This window comes from Carettochelys insculpta, chromosome 1, assembly GCF_033958435.1.
Source record: "Carettochelys insculpta isolate YL-2023 chromosome 1, ASM3395843v1, whole genome shotgun sequence".
NCBI lineage: Eukaryota > Metazoa > Chordata > Testudines > Carettochelyidae > Carettochelys > Carettochelys insculpta.
The window spans coordinates 260387562-260407115 of record NC_134137.1 but is presented as its reverse complement, the minus strand read 5'-3'; the positions used below and the strand labels follow the sequence as shown (position 1 = coordinate 260407115).

The following is a 19554-nucleotide window of genomic DNA, read 5'->3' as shown; positions in this document are numbered from 1 at the left end:
AGGGCCTCTCTCCATTAAAGAGCTATTCTTTAAATGCTAAATTATATATTGTGGTAAGGGTTCAGCTCTTTTGTCATTTTCAAGTTCTGGCCACTAGGATACAGTCCCACAGGGTCTTACCAGTATTAATGAAATGGAGTATTGTTGGAAAAGGTATTATTTCTGTTCCTCACCCACCAGTATTTGTCAAATGAAGCCAGGGCTGAGATTTTGAGACAACACCCCTGTACAATAAGTGAGTGCTACTGGTGTATGAGGAAGATAACAGGTAACTTCTCTTACCATCTTCGATGTCGTAGGCGTAAGATGATAGGCGTAGGGTGGTGGCGCAGTATTCACACTTGAAGCAGCTTCGGTGAAAGAACTTGCCTTCAGCACTCAGCCTTTCCATCACGTACACCCGCTTGCGGCAGAAGTAACAGACATCGCTACCCCCCAAGTTCTGGGGGAACTCTTTTTTGAGTGAGCCCTGGACAAAAATAAGGCAGGACTAAGGTTATTTGTGTGCAGTCTCACTTCCCTTCACCTTTTCTACCTCTGAATAGTGAGCACCTGGGAGGGGTCATTCTGTCACTTCACTCAGCCCTACCTAGGGCATAAGTGCCAACCACACAACTGCCATCTAGAGGCAATAACTAACCTTCAACTTCAGGGAGAAAGCCCCTGTGAGTTTTAATCCCTCCACTTACATAAATTAGGAGTAAATTACAGCCTTTAGCTCCTTGAACAGGGGAGCTAACAGGCTCATGAGAGGCTATTAATGTTGCCCGGGAGACAGCTGACCAAAGGAGGAATAAGATAGAGGTCCTTCCTAAGTCAGATGGGACGGCTACTTCTAGAATGTTCCTAACCCTGCCTGTATTCACTTTCAGGAGACTGTGGCTAGTCAAGGAACTAAAATTTTCAAATTGCAGCTCACTAATACCCAGTAGTATCAGGAATCCCTTGAGCAGTGGCTCAGCTCTACATTTCAGCCTCTCTGAGGCTTGTGAAGAAACTTCCTCCATGATACCGCAATCCAGAAGCAGTCTGAATGGCTCAAACACAGCTCTACGCATTTGAGAGACAGGACTTCTCAGTCTCTCAACTTAGTATCCCTGGTCTAAGGATGCTGGCAGTAGATTAATACAGACTTTGCAAGGGTGAGGACTGGGGAAGAAAATTGAAGAACAGGGGGCTGGACTAGATGACCGCCTGGGGTCCCTTCCAGCCCTTCTATGATTTTTTGAACACTATAAAGTTACTATATCACCAGACCCATTCGAGACAACTAAAAACACAAATCACGGCAGATCTACAGAACTTCTAATCACAAACACGTACCATCCTCCGTATGGCATTTTCTTACCAGTTCCTTCTTGTCTAGAAGGGTTTTGGGCTGTTCTTTCCTTTGAAGCTGATTGGCTATCTGTTCAGCCAATGAGCTCACTCCACCTGTGTACATCTTTATATACTTCTACCAGATGTATGGGACAAAACAGCAGAGAAGCAAGGAAAGAAAATATTGAATTAAAAAGATGACAAAAATGATGAAAGATGAAAAGGTGCAGAGAGGTCAAACCATGCCAAGACAGTGGACAACACAGAGTGATTGTGCAATAACAGCAGAATCAGTGTCATCAGTGATCACCAGCACGGCCCAGCACTATGTGTAACAGTAACCTAACAAAAAGGGTGCTTGAAATCAGTCACCCTTTGAGATTAGATGTATATTCTTTCTTCCTAGTTCTGAAAATATTTTGCCTATGAAGAATCTGGACACTTGCTTTTCTCCAAGCGGTAACAAAGCAAAGACAAGGTTTAAGCTTCAAGGTAAGGTGGACAATGGAAAAACTGATAGAGGAGAGGCATTTCATTAAGTTTAAATTCAAAGAATTTAGCACAAAGTCCACACAGGTGTTTAGCAATAGGAAACAAATTGTTTCCAGAGAGAAGAAACTCTCAAGCTAAATATCTTTATCTCCTCCACTGCTGCCATAGTGTCTGTTTACAGTACATAATGAGGTCCTAGATTTTCTCTGGAAAGAGGGAGAGGACCTCTGATCCAACCCATGAGATCTATACTTGTGTATGCATGGCACCAAATGGGCTCAGCTGTGCCCACCAACTTTACTTGTAGGCTATTTTGTTCAGGGTATTTTATCTGGCTCTATAACTCTCGGCCAAACCAAGCTGCAACAAATCTTTCAGGTTGGGCAGCTGAGAATCCATGCAGTCTGATTCTCGAGTCAGAGACTTGTGTCCAAAAGGAGAGTTTTATAGTTTGTTTTCTAGCTAACCTTGGATAGAGCAGGAACAGCAGCAGAGTTGTAGAAGACATATCCAAAACATTTGGCAGTAATTAAGTGGTTAAAGAAATAAAAACTTAGAAGGAAAGGAAATACTACCACAAGCACTGCATATGTGTCTCAATAAAGCAGCAGGCTGCAAGCCAGGCAGTGTCACTTATTCAGATCAAGCTGTGTTTTGCACGTTTCCTTGACTTATGAACAGAGGGCATTGCTGGAGTCTCATAAGTAAATATTGGACTGATTCAGTCTTCTATATTCAGTCCTGTGCAACATTGCTGGGATGCACTATTCTGAAGCAATGAACCTTTTACAACCCAGAAATTCCTTTATTTACACTGCAGTATTTCTGCACTTACTACATGTTCAGAAGTGTCCCTGTGTAAAAACATAGCTAAAACAGTCACAGTACAAGAGGGATTCTGGTTGTCCCCAGGAAAAACTTGTCTCTATGACCGCCCCCCCGTTTGCCATGGAAACCAAAGGATTCCCTTCCCTTCTGCATTTTTGTGCAAAGTTTAGTGCTCAAAAATTAGGGGAGAATAGAGAGGTGTTACTGAATCATGACACAGATTAGTACTATGATCTACAAAACAGTAATATTTTTACAAAACATTAGGAACTCATATAGTCCATTCCTGGATTGCAAATATCAGCCAATTACAGATTTTAGTTTAGAAAAAGCCAGGAAACGCTTGGGGCAGGGGCAGACAATTATCACTGATATAAGTATCAAACTATAAAAGTAGTAACTCCATAATCTATGTGTCACTGCATTGTACGAAGTTACTATAAGAAAGTAAGACAGATACTGCTCTGTAGCACTGCCTGATATTCCGCTCTTGCCTCAAATACATCCAATACACACAGAGCTCAGATAATACACCTGCCTAAACTGAGCTCAGAGCAGTGGCCATATTCATCTGTACCTTCACAAAAACCAAACTATCCTGTAGCATCTTAAAGACTAAAAAATTTATTTATTAGGTAAATAAACTGAGCGTGTGATATGAATATCATTACTCATGTCCCTCCTCATTTCTTCCCCTCCTACTCTTTGTGGAGCTGGTTGGAAAGTGTTCCTTCCCCACTCCAAAATGGAAGGTTGACTTTTTGGTAAGAACTTAACATCTGAAAGCTGTTGGAAGACAAGTTTCCTTTTCTCTGTCAAAATCCCATAAATATTTTTTTCAGGTTATAATTTCTAAACTATGGAAAACAGGCATATTTTGTGAAAAATTCCAGGTAGCTGAAACCCCAATGTTCCATCCAAATTTTTAATGGAAACATTTCAACCAGTCTTAACTGCAAACAATTAGGAGGCAGAATTTTCTTTCTATTTATACTTTGAATTGTTTAGCACAGAGTGGGTCCTGTGAACCAACAGATTTATAATGACGGTCTTGACCTGCAAAACCTGTATCATACTTACTGGCTTATTCTGGGTGGTGACTTTCAAACCCCATGACATTTTGTGATGTGGAGATATATCCTCTATGCACTAAGAGACCAACCAGATTTCTGTTGCTTGTACTAGAAATACTAGTCATCTTAATTTTGAATAGCTTTTTCAGCAAGTCACTAGTGATCTTTCTCCATTATTTCTGCTTTTTCTCCTTAAATATATACATACAAAAACGTGCCATAGTTGGGTTAATATCGCAAAAGGAAGCAACAAACATTAAAAAAAGAAAAAGCTTGTATGCCCCTGTAGATTATTCCATAGCCAGAAGAATTCTAGAGCTGGAAAAATCTGACTGGAGGCTGCTGAGGACCTCAAATCAGACTGACCAGAATTTTTTCCTTTTTCTTCCGAATAGCTGCATGGCTTGGAATAACCAAAACATGCCACAGGCTGCATCTGGCTTTTCCTAGGTGCACACATGTATGTCCACTGAACTCAGCCATATCAAGACGATGAAGCATGACAAGTCTAGCTCTCTTGTGGCACAGCAGTTCTTCCTGCTGGCGGGAGCTGGGTGGGGCAGTGGGTACAGCTGAGTGCAGCTTGCAAGACCCAGGCCATGCTACCTGTCGAAGGGAGTCAGATGAGGGTGAAGAAGGGCGGTTGGAAGTGCGGAGGCTAAGGGAGCGCTCCCACTGGTCAACAAAGAATCGACGAGATGGTTCAGTCTCTGGCTAAAAAATAAAATACATTGTAAAAAAAATCAAGAAGAGATATGAACAAAAAAGAAAACCAAAAAATCACAAAGAACCCTTTCAGTCAGAGAGGTGACTGTTCCCCTTGTCTCCTCCTTTTTCTCAACTGAAGTTATGCACCAAATGCCCTTTGTTGCCATTTAAATTCATTCCCTTCTCTCTCTTACTTTGGAAGCAGTTATCAAGCCACACAGAAGAGCTATATCCTGTGCATTGCTGCTCCCTGCAATGTAGCTAGATGAACCATTTGTGCAGATCCCAAGCCCATCTCTGGTGCTCCTCCTACTTCATCCAAATGCAGTCTGTCTGAGGAAGGAATACGAGAGAGACAGCTTTGCAATGTACTTCACATTTAACATTGCCTTCCTGAGGGTGAGAAGCAAAAGACCTCATATCCTCAGCTATGAGCATCCTCACTGCTACATTTCACTACAGATTTAGAAATAAATTTCATTCTATAATCCACTCTAAGCAGTGCTTTAATTTCACATAAAACCTTTTGCTTATCTTCCATATGGATGTTATATTAAATTGCAACAAACAAGAGTAATGCTCTGAAACAGAAAGTAACGGGTTGTGAACAACATTTTCTCTGTTCTCCAGCCAGGAGACTAGGCACAATGCAGGGCAAAAAAACCCATGCACACTCTTCTCCCAACTCATACAGTGACAATTTTCTTCCTTTGACATTCTCCCACTCAGGGGGGCTCCATACCTTTCTACTAGCTGAAGCTAACACATTTCTGTCTCTGCGAGCAAAGCACAGCCTACACAAAAGAGCCAGTGCAAAGTATGAGCACTAGAACCTCTTCTGCCTTTGCTTACGGTATGGCCCGGAAAGAGTTCCCAGCCTGAGTATCCATACAATCTGAAACAGCTTCTCCACACAGGACTCAGAAATTACTACCTCAGTTCTCTCAACCCACCCAGCCTCCTCTGGTTCATTAGCACGAGCTGTTAAGAAGCACCTGAAGTAACTATGTAGAATACAATAATTAAAGCACTAAAGTCAAGTATTTTAGTCCAACTTGTGAGGTGCTGTATCATCATCATGTGGTGAGAAAATGTTCTGCAATTTCCAAATAGCTGCACATTTAAAAAAAATCCACCACTGTGAGAAAGGCAAAAGCCATCACAGCTATTTTTATGTGACTCACAAAAATAGCTGGGTTTAGACCTTATATGCAGAGTTTGACGATGTATCTAAAACATACCAGCCTAAGGATGAAGTCCATTAGGCAGGGTAAAGAATAGTTGTGCTTTCCAAACTCCTGCAATGTGAAATATTTGAACCGTTGCACCCTTTTTATTTGGGTACTCAATACTTCATTTTACTTAGCTATCAAATTTAAGACTGTTTAAATGGTGTAATTTAATAAGTCTCTTATTACACCTTCCCTCCCTTCTTGGCTTCACTCCACTTTTTCCCTTTTTATCTTAATATACTACTTCATGGTGCACAGGTTCAATGTCTGTTTTCTCCTCTCCACCGTATTTCTCCCTCCATCATGCTCTCTGCTTCTTCCTCTTCCTTTCTTCTACATTCCCACAAAAGTCACACAGCATTGATAGGAAAGAGAAACATGCGACTAATCCCATTCATCTGTTCTACCCGCTCCATAGGCTTGAAAACTATCAGACACCTAACAGCCAGAGGGCTACACCTGCTAGCCACAGACTGATACCAATGATATGACTGATGTGTTTTCAGCTGCATGCAATTCAACTTCAGCTGCTGAAATGCATGTGAAGATGCTGCCTTCTGATCATGCTTAGCATTTTCTGCTAAATCAGCCTTCAACTAATAGTTGCTAACAAATCCAAGTGTGACCTCTCCCCCAGTTAAACATGGCTGCTACAAGATTTCCAACTGTCCTAACCTCAGTTTGAATCTTTCCCCACCCACAGCAGTTGTTTCTGTTGCTGATCACTACTTCCCCAAGGAGCACTGGCTTCAGATTGACCTGATTCTTCCAAATTTCAACTTGCAAAAGCTGTAACCAACAGCAGAAGCCTTGGACCTGTGCATCATTTCATAGTCAGCTTATGTTGTAGAAGTTAGTTAACATCCATAAGTTCTGGAAAACTGATTAAAGAAAGCCTGGATTCTGCAGAAGTAGATTGCATTTGTCCCCAAAAGCTTCCTACCTGCCAGAAATACTGGTGAAGACCTGCCAGGTGTGACTGTGTATATGTTGGTGGTGGTGCATATACGAAGGAGGCTGGAGACTAGAAAAATAACTTCAGAAGTTTGTGACAGAAGCAGAGAGAAACTTCACAGGCTTCCAGCTTTACTGCTGGGAACAGTACTACTGGAAGCATGAACAAAGAACTGCCTCCCTTGATGGCCACGGACTACTACATTAAAATGGGGAAATGAATGTTCCCATCCTAGAAACAAGTGGATGGCATTTCCCAGCAATTCTCTATGTATAAACAGAGAGCCATTCCATGACATGAGCCTACCTACTGACTTGCATATGCCCTGAAGCTTGAGCATTGATCATCATTGTTAATTGTATTCTGCTTTATGAACCAGCAAATGTTATGCATCTTCAGCAAGTGAGAAAAGGATTAAGAATTGGAAGGGAATGAAGTGGACTGAAAAAAATGCTCAAAACAAGAGCTGTTTATGGTGCCTGTAATGTGGTGGTGTAGTCACAGTCAGTGCACTCTTCTATCCCGCTGAGCCCAGCAGTCACTCCTTACCCCCTTATCTTGCAAACAGATACAGACTGCCAGAGGGGGCAGTTGTCACCTGATGCCTGACTGTCGGCCTCGGCTCCAGGACAGCAGCCAGTTGGCATGCCCTTTGCTCAACATTCAGTGCTTGCTCAGGCACTAGGTCACCAGAAAAAAAACGAGGAGATCTCTGTGAAATAAGGAAGGACAGGGAAGAAATAAACAAGACGAGGAGAAAAACAATTCCAAAAAGGAACAGAAGCAAAGTCATGGCAAGGCCAATGCCAGGCAAAAGGCACGAAAGCCTACATGCAGGAGAAAAAAACAGGAAGGGCTTTCCAATGATGACTCCTTCCTTTCCTGTAAATGAGACCCAACATGTACTGCAATTCTGCACTAGCAACATTCTGGATTCAGCTTCTCAAGGCCAGGGAGGAACAGGGGAATTAGTGTAATTCAGAACTCACTGTCTGCAGTCAAAACCAAGCAAGCGCTCAGTTTCAGTCTGGCATTCACATCCAAGGTAAGCTCTCCACTAACCAATAGGCATGGCTAGAATGCCCATAGCAGCTCTGTCCTTAGCGCTTGCTTCACTCCAGTTCTTTTTAAGGGGTTGTTCTTTACTCAGATACCCAAATCGAGACACAACTGTTTGTATTCCTCTCTCTTTGTGCACAGAAACCCTCATTTTGGAGTGATGCAGTCTAGTTCTGGAAGAAGACGAACTAAGCTCCCAGCAATGCCCTCATAGGCTCCTTTAAAATACTGGGATATAGAAAGCTGGGTGAATGTAGGGCTTATGAAAACTAAGGCTATGCTACACTACCCTGGAAGATCAACCTGCTCAGGGTCGATCTTCAAGGTTCAAATTCACTTGTCTAGTCTGCACGCATGACAATGACCTCTCAGGGATCACAGCCAACTCCTATATTCCTGCGAGACACAAGGAGTAAGGGAGGTTGATGGGAGAAACTCTCCCACTAACCTTCTCAGTAGAGATGGACAAGTTAGCCAAGCGTAGCTGTGTCAATTCTAGCTACACGATTGCTGTAGCTAGAATTGCATATCTGTGGGCGACTAACTTTGCCTAGTGTAGATGTAGCCTAAGGGATTCAGCAGCACTGGCTCAAACTACGTATACTGCAAAACATTATACAAGCTTCCCACTCCTGCCCCTGCCCTTGCACTTAATTAACCCTCCTACTGCACTTGGGGACAGGTTTGGCAACAGGCCTCAACCCTCACATGCCACACACCTTGCTATTCTAGTCAACTAAGCTGTTATCTGAATTGTTGTGATACTGAAAAATGCCCACTGGGGATGGCCAACAAATCCGCAGGTATGTACTTCTACCTGGACACGGCAGTAACAGAGCATCATAGGCTATGTCGAAGTTTACTAATGAAGCGCTGAAAAGCATATTCAGCGCTTCCTTAGCATGCGGGCAGCTGCGGAGCTTCAAAATTGACGTGGCTCGCCGCCGCGCAGCTCGTCCCGACGGGGCTCCTTTTCGAAAGGACCCCGCCTGCTTCGAAGTCCCCTTATTCCCATCTGCTCATGGGAATAAAGGGACGTCGAAGTAGGCGGGGTCCTTTCGAAAAGGAGCCCCGTTGGGACGAGCCGCGTCAATTTCGAAGCTCTGCAGCCGCCCACATGCTAAGGAAGCGCTGAATATGCATTTCAGCGCTTCATTAGTAAACTTCGAAATGGCCATTTGCGTGGCCACTTCGAAGTTTGGGGCTAGTGTAGACATGGCCATAGAGTTCCAAGTATATTAGGCTGTTTGGGGGATGCAAAGTTAACTGAATAGGAAGCACAAACATCTGTATATTACCTACAGTACGCTCAATCTGTTACATGGTCTGCCAGTTAAAACGCACTATGACAACAGGCAGATAAAGATGGGTAAGGAAATTTATCCTTTATTGGAGCAACTTCTGTTAATAAGAGAGAGAAGCTTTTGAGACCAATAAAAGACACTACCTCATCCTCCCCGTCTCTTTAATATCCTGGGATCAACACAGCTATCACTACATTGCCTACAGCTACGACAGCAAAGCCCAGAACTGCATTCACAGCCCGTTACTGATTATGGTTCCCCTCCCTGCATTTAGACACATTAACAAGTCTCAATCCTTTTCTATTTTAAGTAGACCGTCAGCCCCATTCACTTCTTCTTACTACACCATTTTATCAGAAGTAAAACTAAAGCCTGTTACAAAACTGGGGGTTCCTGTGTTGCTGCAGACAAGCTTGTTAAGCTTCCGATGGCAGTCCAAAAACATGCTGCCTGCCTGACAGGTGCATGAGACCGCTGAAGAAGACACACTTTGGAAGTTGGGGGAGTTCTACAGCTGGCTCCCAATTATGATTTAACTTTTGAACTAACCAACTTCAAGCATCAGTTAAACAGTCAATCTGAACCCAGATCTCACAACTGTACACTTCCACTTCCTAGCACACTTTAAAGCTCCTTTCACCATTCCCACTGTCAGAACATTTCACTATGGAGAAGGGTTCTCATCCTCTGTAGTGAAATAACCCCTCATCCTCCCTTGTAACCTGGCCATTCAGAAGGCAGGTTGGAATACCAGCTGTTTAATGAATCAGAAAGCAGCCATGGGACCAAGGCAACCGCGTGCTAGTGAGTACACACAATCATAACCCTGGCTACTCTGCTACAGCCGTAGCACACTTTATTAAAACAGGTGAGGGAGAGAAGAATGGGGAGGGGAGAGAGCTAGAGTGGATCTACAGCAAAATTAAAGCGAAGAGCAAACAGCTAATATTGGTGACGGCTTGTTAAGGATGTATGTAAACACCACTCAGAAATAAGCACTTCTAACATTTGCAGCAGCTCCCGTGAGTTAATAGCAGTTCAGGGACAACTGTGCTTCCCCCTCCCCACACAATTCTTTTCAATACTGCACACACCCCATTGCTGCATGTGTGTCATAACCATCCATGCCAGTAGCTCATGCTCTTTTACCCTTTCCTGTTTGGGACTCTGCTCCCCCGGGGGGTCAGCACCGGGCTCCCTGTTTGTCTGTGGGCAATAAAGGGTGAGCTTTAAAACAACCACAATCCAAGTTCTCACTCTGGACACATCTCATTTGAGTCACCCTACAACACAGGCAGAAAACAGACCATCATGCAGGGAAACCATGGTGTTCAATAAGAAGTAGAATTTTTAAAACTGTCATCCACCGATTAGCTCTTCAGAGGTGAAAGGCCTGGGGGAAATCAGTCCACGCAAGTCTATATTAGGGTATTAGGTCAATTATCAAGTATATATTACTACGCAACAAACTGCCATTAGCACGGGGGAAGGTAATTGGGACACTTAGTACATTCACACAGCGATATTAGATTAGATGGAAAGTTTAAAAGGAGAGGTGGCAGAATTAACATGTCAGAAGCGTAGAGACACAATTTTCCAAAGGTAGCAGGTTAAGAAGGATGCAAGCTAGACTGAATAGTGGCACTGTGGGGGCCAAGAGAACGTCAAGAGGAGAGGATCTTTTGAGTAAAAGCTATTGCCCTCAAAACCAAATCCCCAAACTGGGTATTCATATCTGCTTTATTCTGTAACCAAGGGAATAAACAGTCCTCAGACTAAAGGGAGGAAGCAGAGTTTTCCAATTTTGTTTGAACAAAGAGATGTATTTTTTTAAAAAGGCTCTGAGAAATTGTAAGGGAGCTGGTGGTAAATTTTTAGCTGGTTCCAGCAGTAGTCAGTTGTCATGGTTTAAAATAAGCAAACCACACAGGAGGGATTAGATATTTGGAGGAGGTGATAAGCAGAGAAGACTTACAATCAAAAGATTCAAAAAGCTACAGACTAAGCATAGCACTGGGAGACAATTTCCCTATTTACAAAACCAATGTGTGTGAACTAAGCAATTGACCACCTCTCTGTGAGATAATACTTGCCTACCTCACAGAGATTATCAGCTTACACCTTTAAAGTGCTTAGAGAATCAGAGTGCTGTGCAAGTGCTACATGTCACTATTATCATAAGGATCTGATTTATACAACATTGTGGTCAAAAAAAGTCACAGCTCAGGCTCAAATAGCTGCCCTTGGATCATTCTGCTGCGTCTACTTGCTAAAGCACATGAAGCACAAGTCTCACTTTTCAGGTGTACAAGAGAGTAAAGCCAATCTATAGAAATAAATTTTCAGAATTTAGCTGTACAAGTCCCATCAATGCTAGGGATTCACAGAGGTGAATCCATATGCTCCTCGCAGTAGTACAGAAAGGACACTTAAAAAAAACCCCACAACTCTGAGAAGTACCATCCATATATGAGCTGACAAAGGACAAATGTCTTCACAACATTTTTAGATATGTTTAATCAGAAGGCCAACAAATCCATGTGTCTGTACTTGTAGGTGCCGCTTTTATAGCCTGTACTGAATGTAAGGGTAACTGCTCTACTTAGCCGTGTCTACACGTGCACGCTACTTCGAAGTAGTGGCACTAACTTCGAAATAGCGCCCGTCATGGCTACATGTGTTGGGCGATATTTCGATGTTAACATCGACGTTAGGCAGCGAGACGTCGAAGCCGCTAACCCCATGAGGGGATGCGAATAGCGCCCTACTTCGAAGTTGAACGTCGAAGTAGGGACCGTGTAGTCGTTGCGCATCCCACAACATTGAAATAGTGGGGTCCGCCATGGCGGCCATCAGCGGAGGGGTTGAGAGACGGTCTCTCTCCAGCCCCTGCGGGGCTCTATGGTCACCGTGTGCAGCAGCCCTTAGCCCAGGGCTTCTGGCTGCTGCTGCGGCAGCTGGGGATCCATGCTGCATGCACAGGGTCTGCAACCAGTTGTCGGCTCTGTGGATCTTGTGTTGTTTAGTGCAGCTGTGTCTGGGAGGGGCCCTTTAAGGGAGCGGCTTCCTGTTGAGTCCACCCTGTGACCCTGTCTGCAGCTGTGCCTGGGACCCTTATTTCGATGTGTGCTACTTTGGCGTGTAGACGTTCCCTCGCAGCGCCTATTTCGATGTGGTGCTGCACAACTTCGATGTTGAACATCGACGTTGCCAGCCCTGGAGGACGTGTAGACGTTATTCATCGAAATAGCCTATTTCGATGTCGCCACATCGAAATAGGCTACTTCGATGTAGGCTTTACGTGTAGACGTAGTCCTTGTAATGCAAAACTGTATTCAAACACAGTGAACTCAAGCTGCTGGAAGGAGCAGCAGAGGACTAAGCTGCACAAATGTCTGCCACTCTAATTCACAAATGTGCCTCATGGGAAAGACCCAGAAACGGCTCCCAAGACCCAGGAGGAAAAATGTCTCCTCACACCTCTTTAAATGAGGACGGAGAGAGGTGCCTTGAAAGGCAGGAAAGCGGCAGCATCCAATACAGGGAGATGACTACCTGATTTCATTCCCCATCCTACTCCAGCCAGACAAGCCTCTCTTTGGGAGAAACTGCCTTGGAATGGCAACCACCACCAAGGTAATAATGAGTCAGACTCTTCCCTCAAAAATAAACACATCTCATGACTACAGTGGGAGTTGTGCATATGCATTTACAGACATGCATTTCAAAACTCTCCTCTGCAACACAAAATTGGAAATGACTGCTCCAGACAAAAACAAGCCTAATCTAAAATGCCCAGAATCTCCACTGTGCCAAAATATAGGATTAGAATAGATTCTTGATATGCTATATTCAGTGTCTAGTTGTGCCACTGACCTAAGAGGTCCAAGAAGGGCCACCCATGTGGGTAAAGGAAATTTAAAATTTATGAAGAGAAAGGGCATTTAGTCACTGCTTAGAGACCAGTGCAAGCAGGATGGAAGCAAAGGGAGCATGCAGTGTCAATCACCTGCTGGCTGGGATACGATGGAGAGGAAGGTGGAGTAGAGGAAGGAGAGAGCGTGATCACTTTTTTAGGACAGGTCCGTGAATGCTCCTTATTCCTCAGCTTTATTTAAAACAGGGAGGGGAAAAAAAAGAGAGCAATAACAATCACAATAAAACTAAAGAGAATATTACAATTGTCTTTTGCAATGCAGGGCTCAGTCTCAGATGTGCATCTTCTGGGGGACTCTGACCCCAAATCCCATCTCTCTCAAATGATCTATAGCCACAGTTTGGTCTGGAGCAGACACTTTTTATGCCTTCCACTGAGATTCAAGACTTGCAATTATCAAAGGTGAGTGTGATGGCCACTTCTCAGGGCAGCCACTAAACGTCAATCACTGTATTAGCTTTACACTACAATCTCACCACCAACTAGTAGTGAGGCTGCAAAGAAGTGTATAACTTTGTGCTCTATAAAGCAGAGATAATCTCTCTCCAGACAGCAGGAGAAATCCCCTACTAATGCCATGGAATGCTTAATAATATCCATTTTGTTTGCCTGATTATACATGCCCAATGTTCAGCAGCAACACAATTAAAATCCTACCAGTCACATTCTGCTCTCATCCTCAACTTTCCCCTGCCTTGACCTCACATAAATTAACAAAGCTCTGGGGTGCCTATCAGAAAACAATACAGTGAAGTGCAGGAATTAAGATGTAGAAATAATTTGCCTAATCTGAATATAGCATAAATGTATGTCTCCTAGTTTCGCACCTTCCTTGTGGCTGTTCTGCCCAGTATATCTGAAATAGGGGCCCTACCCAAAAAAAGTATTTGGAACATCTAATGCATGAACTTAAAGGTCTGGAGAAAAAGGTGGTATCTCAATACCACACAGTGGCACCAGACAGAATCAATAAAGTGGAAGAGGAATGGGCCCTTTCCTTCAGCAGGTTGCATTTGCGAGTACAAAAAGACAAAGATGGATTTAGGAAGGCAGAAAGAGACATGCATCCAATTTAAACAGAGATGTAAGAGTTGGATACTATATATCAAGTCTTACAGTAGTTGCACCATGTCGAAACACCACCAGTTCTGCTTCTACTAATTAACACATCACTGCAATGCCACAGGAAGGGTCCGATCATGCATGGAATTCATTCTTTTTAAACCATCAAGAATCAGTAACAAAGAAAAACAAAATTCACTTCAGAATAGCCTTGCCCAGGACTCCCCTCTTCCTCAGGGCCCTGTCTTACTTCTTTCTAATAAAGGAACATCACGGAGGTCACTCTGGTTGATGCTGCTGGCGAACAAGGCCTGTCAACCACAGAGCAGAATTCTAGCCTTACACTACAGGGTGAGTACTGCTAACGTGGTCTGCCTGACAGGCATCAATAGGTCACAGCCCATAGAAGATGCAGCTTTCATACCTCAGATCGTGTAGAACAACTCAGATCATGCCCCATTGGCCTGGTTTTCTCTCTTGCATCTAGTCTTACTGCTTTTGCAGTCGGTTTCCCTCTGCCTTGTAACTTTAGACCAACCAGTCCATGAGATGGGCATTGGCTTGCTATTCTGGAAGATTCTCTAGTATACTCTGCCTAGTGGCATGGTCATTATGCTGTTCTTAGAACTCCTGTTTTCCCTCACTTATTAGAATCCCACTTTCCCCTCAAATCTGTCCCCTCTTCACAGCAAGACACCTCTGCCATCTAGTGTATTTCAGGCAGAGTTGTGCACAAAGAAATGCTGTGTGTGAGCTGTTCTGCAGCTGCCACACAAAAAAATTCTGCCCTTCTGTATCCACAAGCCATAGGAAGGACAGTCTCCTCTATAAGCCCATCAGAAGAAGCATTATTCCAAACAGCAGCTCTAGCCCTAGCTGCTGGTACCTCTGCCCCAGCCTCAGTTAGGAACTTGTCAACAAGAAAACAGTGTCTCAGCTGGCATTCCCAGCAGTGCAGAGAGCACAGGTCTAGCACCGGTGTAACAGTCTGTCAGCTACCTGTTCTTGCTGCTCCCCCATAAAAGCGGAAGGGTATCTCTGCAGCAAGTCTAAGAACTGCTTCAAAACAGCCACCTACAGCAGAACATCATAGAGGGATTCAGGAGGACTGAAACAGCGACTGGCTGAAGAGTAGCTGTTGGCACTGTGCAATGTCCCACATCACCCCAAAGAGAAACCTCCTACAAAAGCAGTCCAAAGCCTATTGGTACTCAAATAGCTACCGGGTCACTTTACTTCCCCAGGACAGGCATTACCTCTGTCCCCAAATTCTGAAGTAGACGCTGCAGAGATATGCTCTTTGACCCAAACAGGCCCTGAAGATTTTACCCACTGAGCAAATGCCTATTGTCCCTCTGCATCTCAATTAACCAGCACGGAAAACACAGCAAAATCCAGCACAAAGCTGAATCATCCCATTAGGACACTACTGAGTCTATACAAGTCAGGACACTATTGAGTCTATTCAAGAAAAAGAGAGCAGAAGTTGAACACCTATTGCAGCAGGTGCCTCCAGGGCAGCGTCAACACTAGGTAGTCCTGTAGACTACACACTGATGACGACTACTGTTAATTAAATCTGTTTAAAAGCAGTTTTAATAGTCAATGGCAAAAATAAATCCAGGCAAAGGTTTGCACTATGGTACTGCCTGCCATAGAACTACCATAAGCACTAACACCAGTTCACCTGCACAAATGGTAACAATGGTTTTTATTTAATTTGTTTTCAAATTCCCAGTGAACATAAAGCCTTAGAGAGAGAGACTCACTCAGAATCCCCTCCCATCTGGAGGCAGTCTGGCCTCCCTTGCTCAGCCACCACAAAAAAAGAAAAAGAGAGTAAGGATAAGCCACTCACATCTGAATTTCACTTATCTTTCCCCGTAGAAAGGTTAAAATCTCGTTATAAGCCAAAAGTCAGGGAAAGTGCTCATCAAGATGTCATCCAAGTGCTAAAACATAAATCTTCACCTTTCTCTCTCTTGAGAAAGGCAAACAGTGCAAGTTGGACACAGCTTTACTTGATTAAGTAGCACAGTGAAAATTAGTCAAAACAGCACAGAGCTGCACCCAGTTTATGCTTTTATTTTTCCTGCAACTCTCTCTCTCTCTCTCGTATAAAGTTAGGTGAAAGATTCCCAGCAGCTGGAATCCATACAAAAGGATGTTCCTGTCCAATTACCTCACTGGGTGTCTGAAACTGCTCTCGGTTGACCACAGGTCTAGAAGAGAAAGGCCTTCCAAAGGGAAAGCTCTTTTTTTCAGAGCGGGTAAATGAGAGCTGTTGAGTGAAGGGATAGCGGGGATCATAGAAAAAAGCACGGAGTCAGGAGACCTCTATATACCAGCACACTGACCAGGCCTGATAATGCTGTGAAAGACAACCTTTCAGCAGACCTACCATAGTGTATCATGGCCTTTCTTTGGTTCTTATTCTTTGGAGAGAAGACTGTTGCAGCAGTTTTGGTCAAGGTACAAGACTTCAATGTGCTAGACTGATTGCCTGAGTTGGGCCAAAATTTATATTTACTCTTATTATTTTTTAACAGCATTCACCATGAGGCAGTGAGCCCAGCTGGTGTTCTCTTCTTTCCCTTGTCTCAAAAGTACACACTTGCTACATCGTGACTAGAAATAGATAGAGGTGAATGTCCTTCTCTGAGCACTGCCACCAAAACCACACTTTACTGATCACCTTCATAGAGGCAGATGAGGCCACTTTTACTGGAAAACAGGGGAACCAGAATCAGTGCAATGAATAACCCTTCCTGTTTGCAGGTAAGGAACTGTGAAAGTCTACCCTTCAGACTTCACTGCTGTAAGAACCCCCACTAGAAGTATCACAAACCAGGATACAAAAGAGGGGGAAAAATTTGGTATCTGGCGATTTTTCTTTTCTAGGTATCCAGGCTTCCTCTTTTGACCAACCCTGTACTGGAAGTCCAAAGTTTCTTTATATTCACAGGAAGACAGAAATCTGCCATGTTCTGGAGATGGAGGGGAGGCCAGGAAAACTGGCTGTGTATGGTTTCTGTGTATTATCTGAGAATTTTTAAGACTTCTTTTCAGATCAGAATGCAGTATCACTGGCAAGACCATCAAATTGCACCATAGTGACAGAGGTTTCCTGAAAATGCTAAATAAAACATATTAAGATAAAACACACTATAAGAATAGTGAGCATGGATACTCAGAAGTCAAATGATCAGCTAGCAAATTTTACTTCCTACTGCTAAGGAAGAGTTGTGTGGGTATAAGTATGATTCACTCTGCTCCTGTTGTTGACAGAATAATTTGGTAAATTTTTCCCTCCACCATGTGGCTACTCAGACATGCTATGTGAACAGTATTCTATTTTGGAAGTCCATATTAGGCTGCATTTGAAGAAAAACCTCCTGATCAAAATATCCAGTGAAAGCCCAAGCAAATAAGCTGAAAGGGTCAGTAAAGAAATGAAGCAGTGGGTAGGTGAGATCTTAAGTGGATGTCACATCACATTCATTTTATCAGTTTACCTGTTTCCACTGAGGCATGGGAGCAAGGCGGCCCTGCTCTCGCTGTCTGCAGGATAGCTGGTTGTGAACACGTTCCTGATAAGGCAGGACAGGCTGTGACATGCAGGCCATAGGGAAAGCAAGATGGGATCCCGGAGGAACAAAAGAAAAATAACAAAATGCACTCAAACAAAGCAACAAAGGAGTGGGAGAGCATTTGACAGCAAGACAGACACACAGACATTTGGAAGAAAAAAAATGGGTAGGAAGAAATTAATTATAAAGTAAAATTTAAAGCAAAATCTAGCAAAATAAAATGGGGCATACTCATTTTTGTAGTACCTCCCCACATGTTCTCAGCTTTTCTCCAATGCAGTGCAGTACAGAGACAAAGGAAACATTATCTAACTGGGGAAGAGTACAGTAAAGGCTACCACATAAACATAGTTCTACCTATGTCCAAGCAGGACATAGGGAATGACATAGGAAGTCCAGCTGGAATGGCAACTCCCAGACAATCAGGTCCAGATTTTCCCAAGTACAATGCACTGGGTAGCATGGTTTAAGAGCAATGACCAAGTAGGAAACAGTGCAAGGAAGAAGCATAACAAAATTAACTGGGAAAAAGCTCACAGCTCCTCCAGTTTCTTCATCTTCTAGTTGAAAGCAGCATGGAATACGGTGTATGTGCGGAGATGGAGGTGTTTTTAGAATATAAAGCAGTACTACCTTTCTACAACTGGAAATCCAACAAACTAGTCCCTACTGAAGACTCTTCTCTACTTCCAGGACAGAACAGGATGTATTCTCCTTGTTTAAATTCATGAACACTATGGCCGCAATCTGGTGCTCACTCACATGGATGAAGCTACCAGGAAGGCCAGATTTTTCAAGACACTTGGGCATTTAAAGATGGAATAGGCACCTACTGTATTTTCAAAAGCACATCAAAATCAATGGGAGTTAGACACATACATGTTTTTGAAAATCCCACTTGGTGCCTGCCGGCATCTTTAGGAGCCCAAATGCCATCATAAAGCTGCTTCTCAGTCTCCTGGAATCCTCCTCTTCCATCTTGTCCTTACTCTGAATTACAAGAGTTTACTCTGAGGGTAAGTGCAAAACCAGTGTCCAGTCTTAAAAGAGTGCATCGTTTTACTGACCCAGATCCTGTGATATTCCTCATCTTCAAAACAAATGGAGTCTACCACCCTTCAGGAAGCCTAATGTTGTAAAGATACAAACCACCACCTACCTGTCTCCGTAAACTTGTGGACTGCACTGGTGCATTCTCCTCAAATTTGGCCAATAGCTGTGTTGCCATGGACTTCACCTTGTTCTGGTTCCCAATGGCAGCATCAATTCTCCTCTCTGTCAGGGCACTCACAAGTGTAGGCCTTTCTTCCCTATAGCTTCGTGGGGCTTCCTCCTAATAATCAGCACAAACTAAAAATGAAACGAAAACTTTCCAAATGGGATTTTTCCTTTAAAGACTTCTGCAATTCAACAGAGCAGAACCCAAATCTATTAATCCGCACTTCCAAGATCATGTTCTTTCGTCTAGTCAGCCCTTCTGCTCAACCAAATTCCCTCTACATCTACCTGCACCCTCTTGCTTCATATTGCTACATGGTCCCACTGAAGCAACTCACAACTGAGAAGCTCTCATGAGCCTGCGAGCAGAAGACGAAAAACTACTCTGAGCACTCCATGAAAACTCAGATTGGCAGGCCTCAGCTCAGCAGTTACTTTCTGGGCACACAAACGCTTAAATGTAGGTGTTGCATACTGCATTCACCCTGTGCACTGACTGTGCAGCCAGCTTTGTGTCCATACAAATCCAGGTTCTGCTGTTTACCTGAGTTGAATTGCTGACAAGTACTCCTCAGCATCCTAACTAAAACCACGAGAGTGTGTTTCAAAATGTGGGATGAAAGGAATTTTCTGACAGCATTAAACTTGCCATGTACTATTTATTAAGTATCTGATGTAGTTGGCTCTGTACATGACACAACGCATAAGCTCTGAGCAGGAACTGATTTCATCCTAAACCCCACCTCACATAAGGTTCTGTTTGACTGGGATATCTG

General features: G+C 43.5%; 1 protein-coding gene across 17 annotated transcripts in view; it reads right to left on the bottom strand.

Moving 5' to 3' along the window:
* MICAL3 (microtubule associated monooxygenase, calponin and LIM domain containing 3) overlaps window positions 1–19554 on the bottom strand; it is a 267999-nt gene that overhangs the window by 112656 nt on the left and 135789 nt on the right. For 12 of the 17 annotated variants that reach the window (XM_075005486.1, XM_075005543.1, XM_075005506.1 and 9 more), the window contains exons 16-23: window positions 18720–18893; window positions 17486–17578; window positions 12981–13079; window positions 10121–10177; window positions 7207–7320; window positions 4320–4427; window positions 1349–1456; window positions 283–469 (exon numbers count right to left, since the gene is read on the bottom strand). In XM_075005486.1, coding sequence (XP_074861587.1) covers window positions 283–469; window positions 1349–1456; window positions 4320–4427; window positions 7207–7320; window positions 10121–10177; window positions 12981–13079; window positions 17486–17578; window positions 18720–18893 — 940 coding nt within the window. The remainder of the gene's footprint in view (window positions 1–282; window positions 470–1348; window positions 1457–4319; window positions 4428–7206; window positions 7321–10120; window positions 10178–12980; window positions 13080–17485; window positions 17579–18719; window positions 18894–19554) is intronic. The other 5 variants (XM_075005561.1, XM_075005580.1, XM_075005595.1 and 2 more) reach the window with 5 other exon arrangements.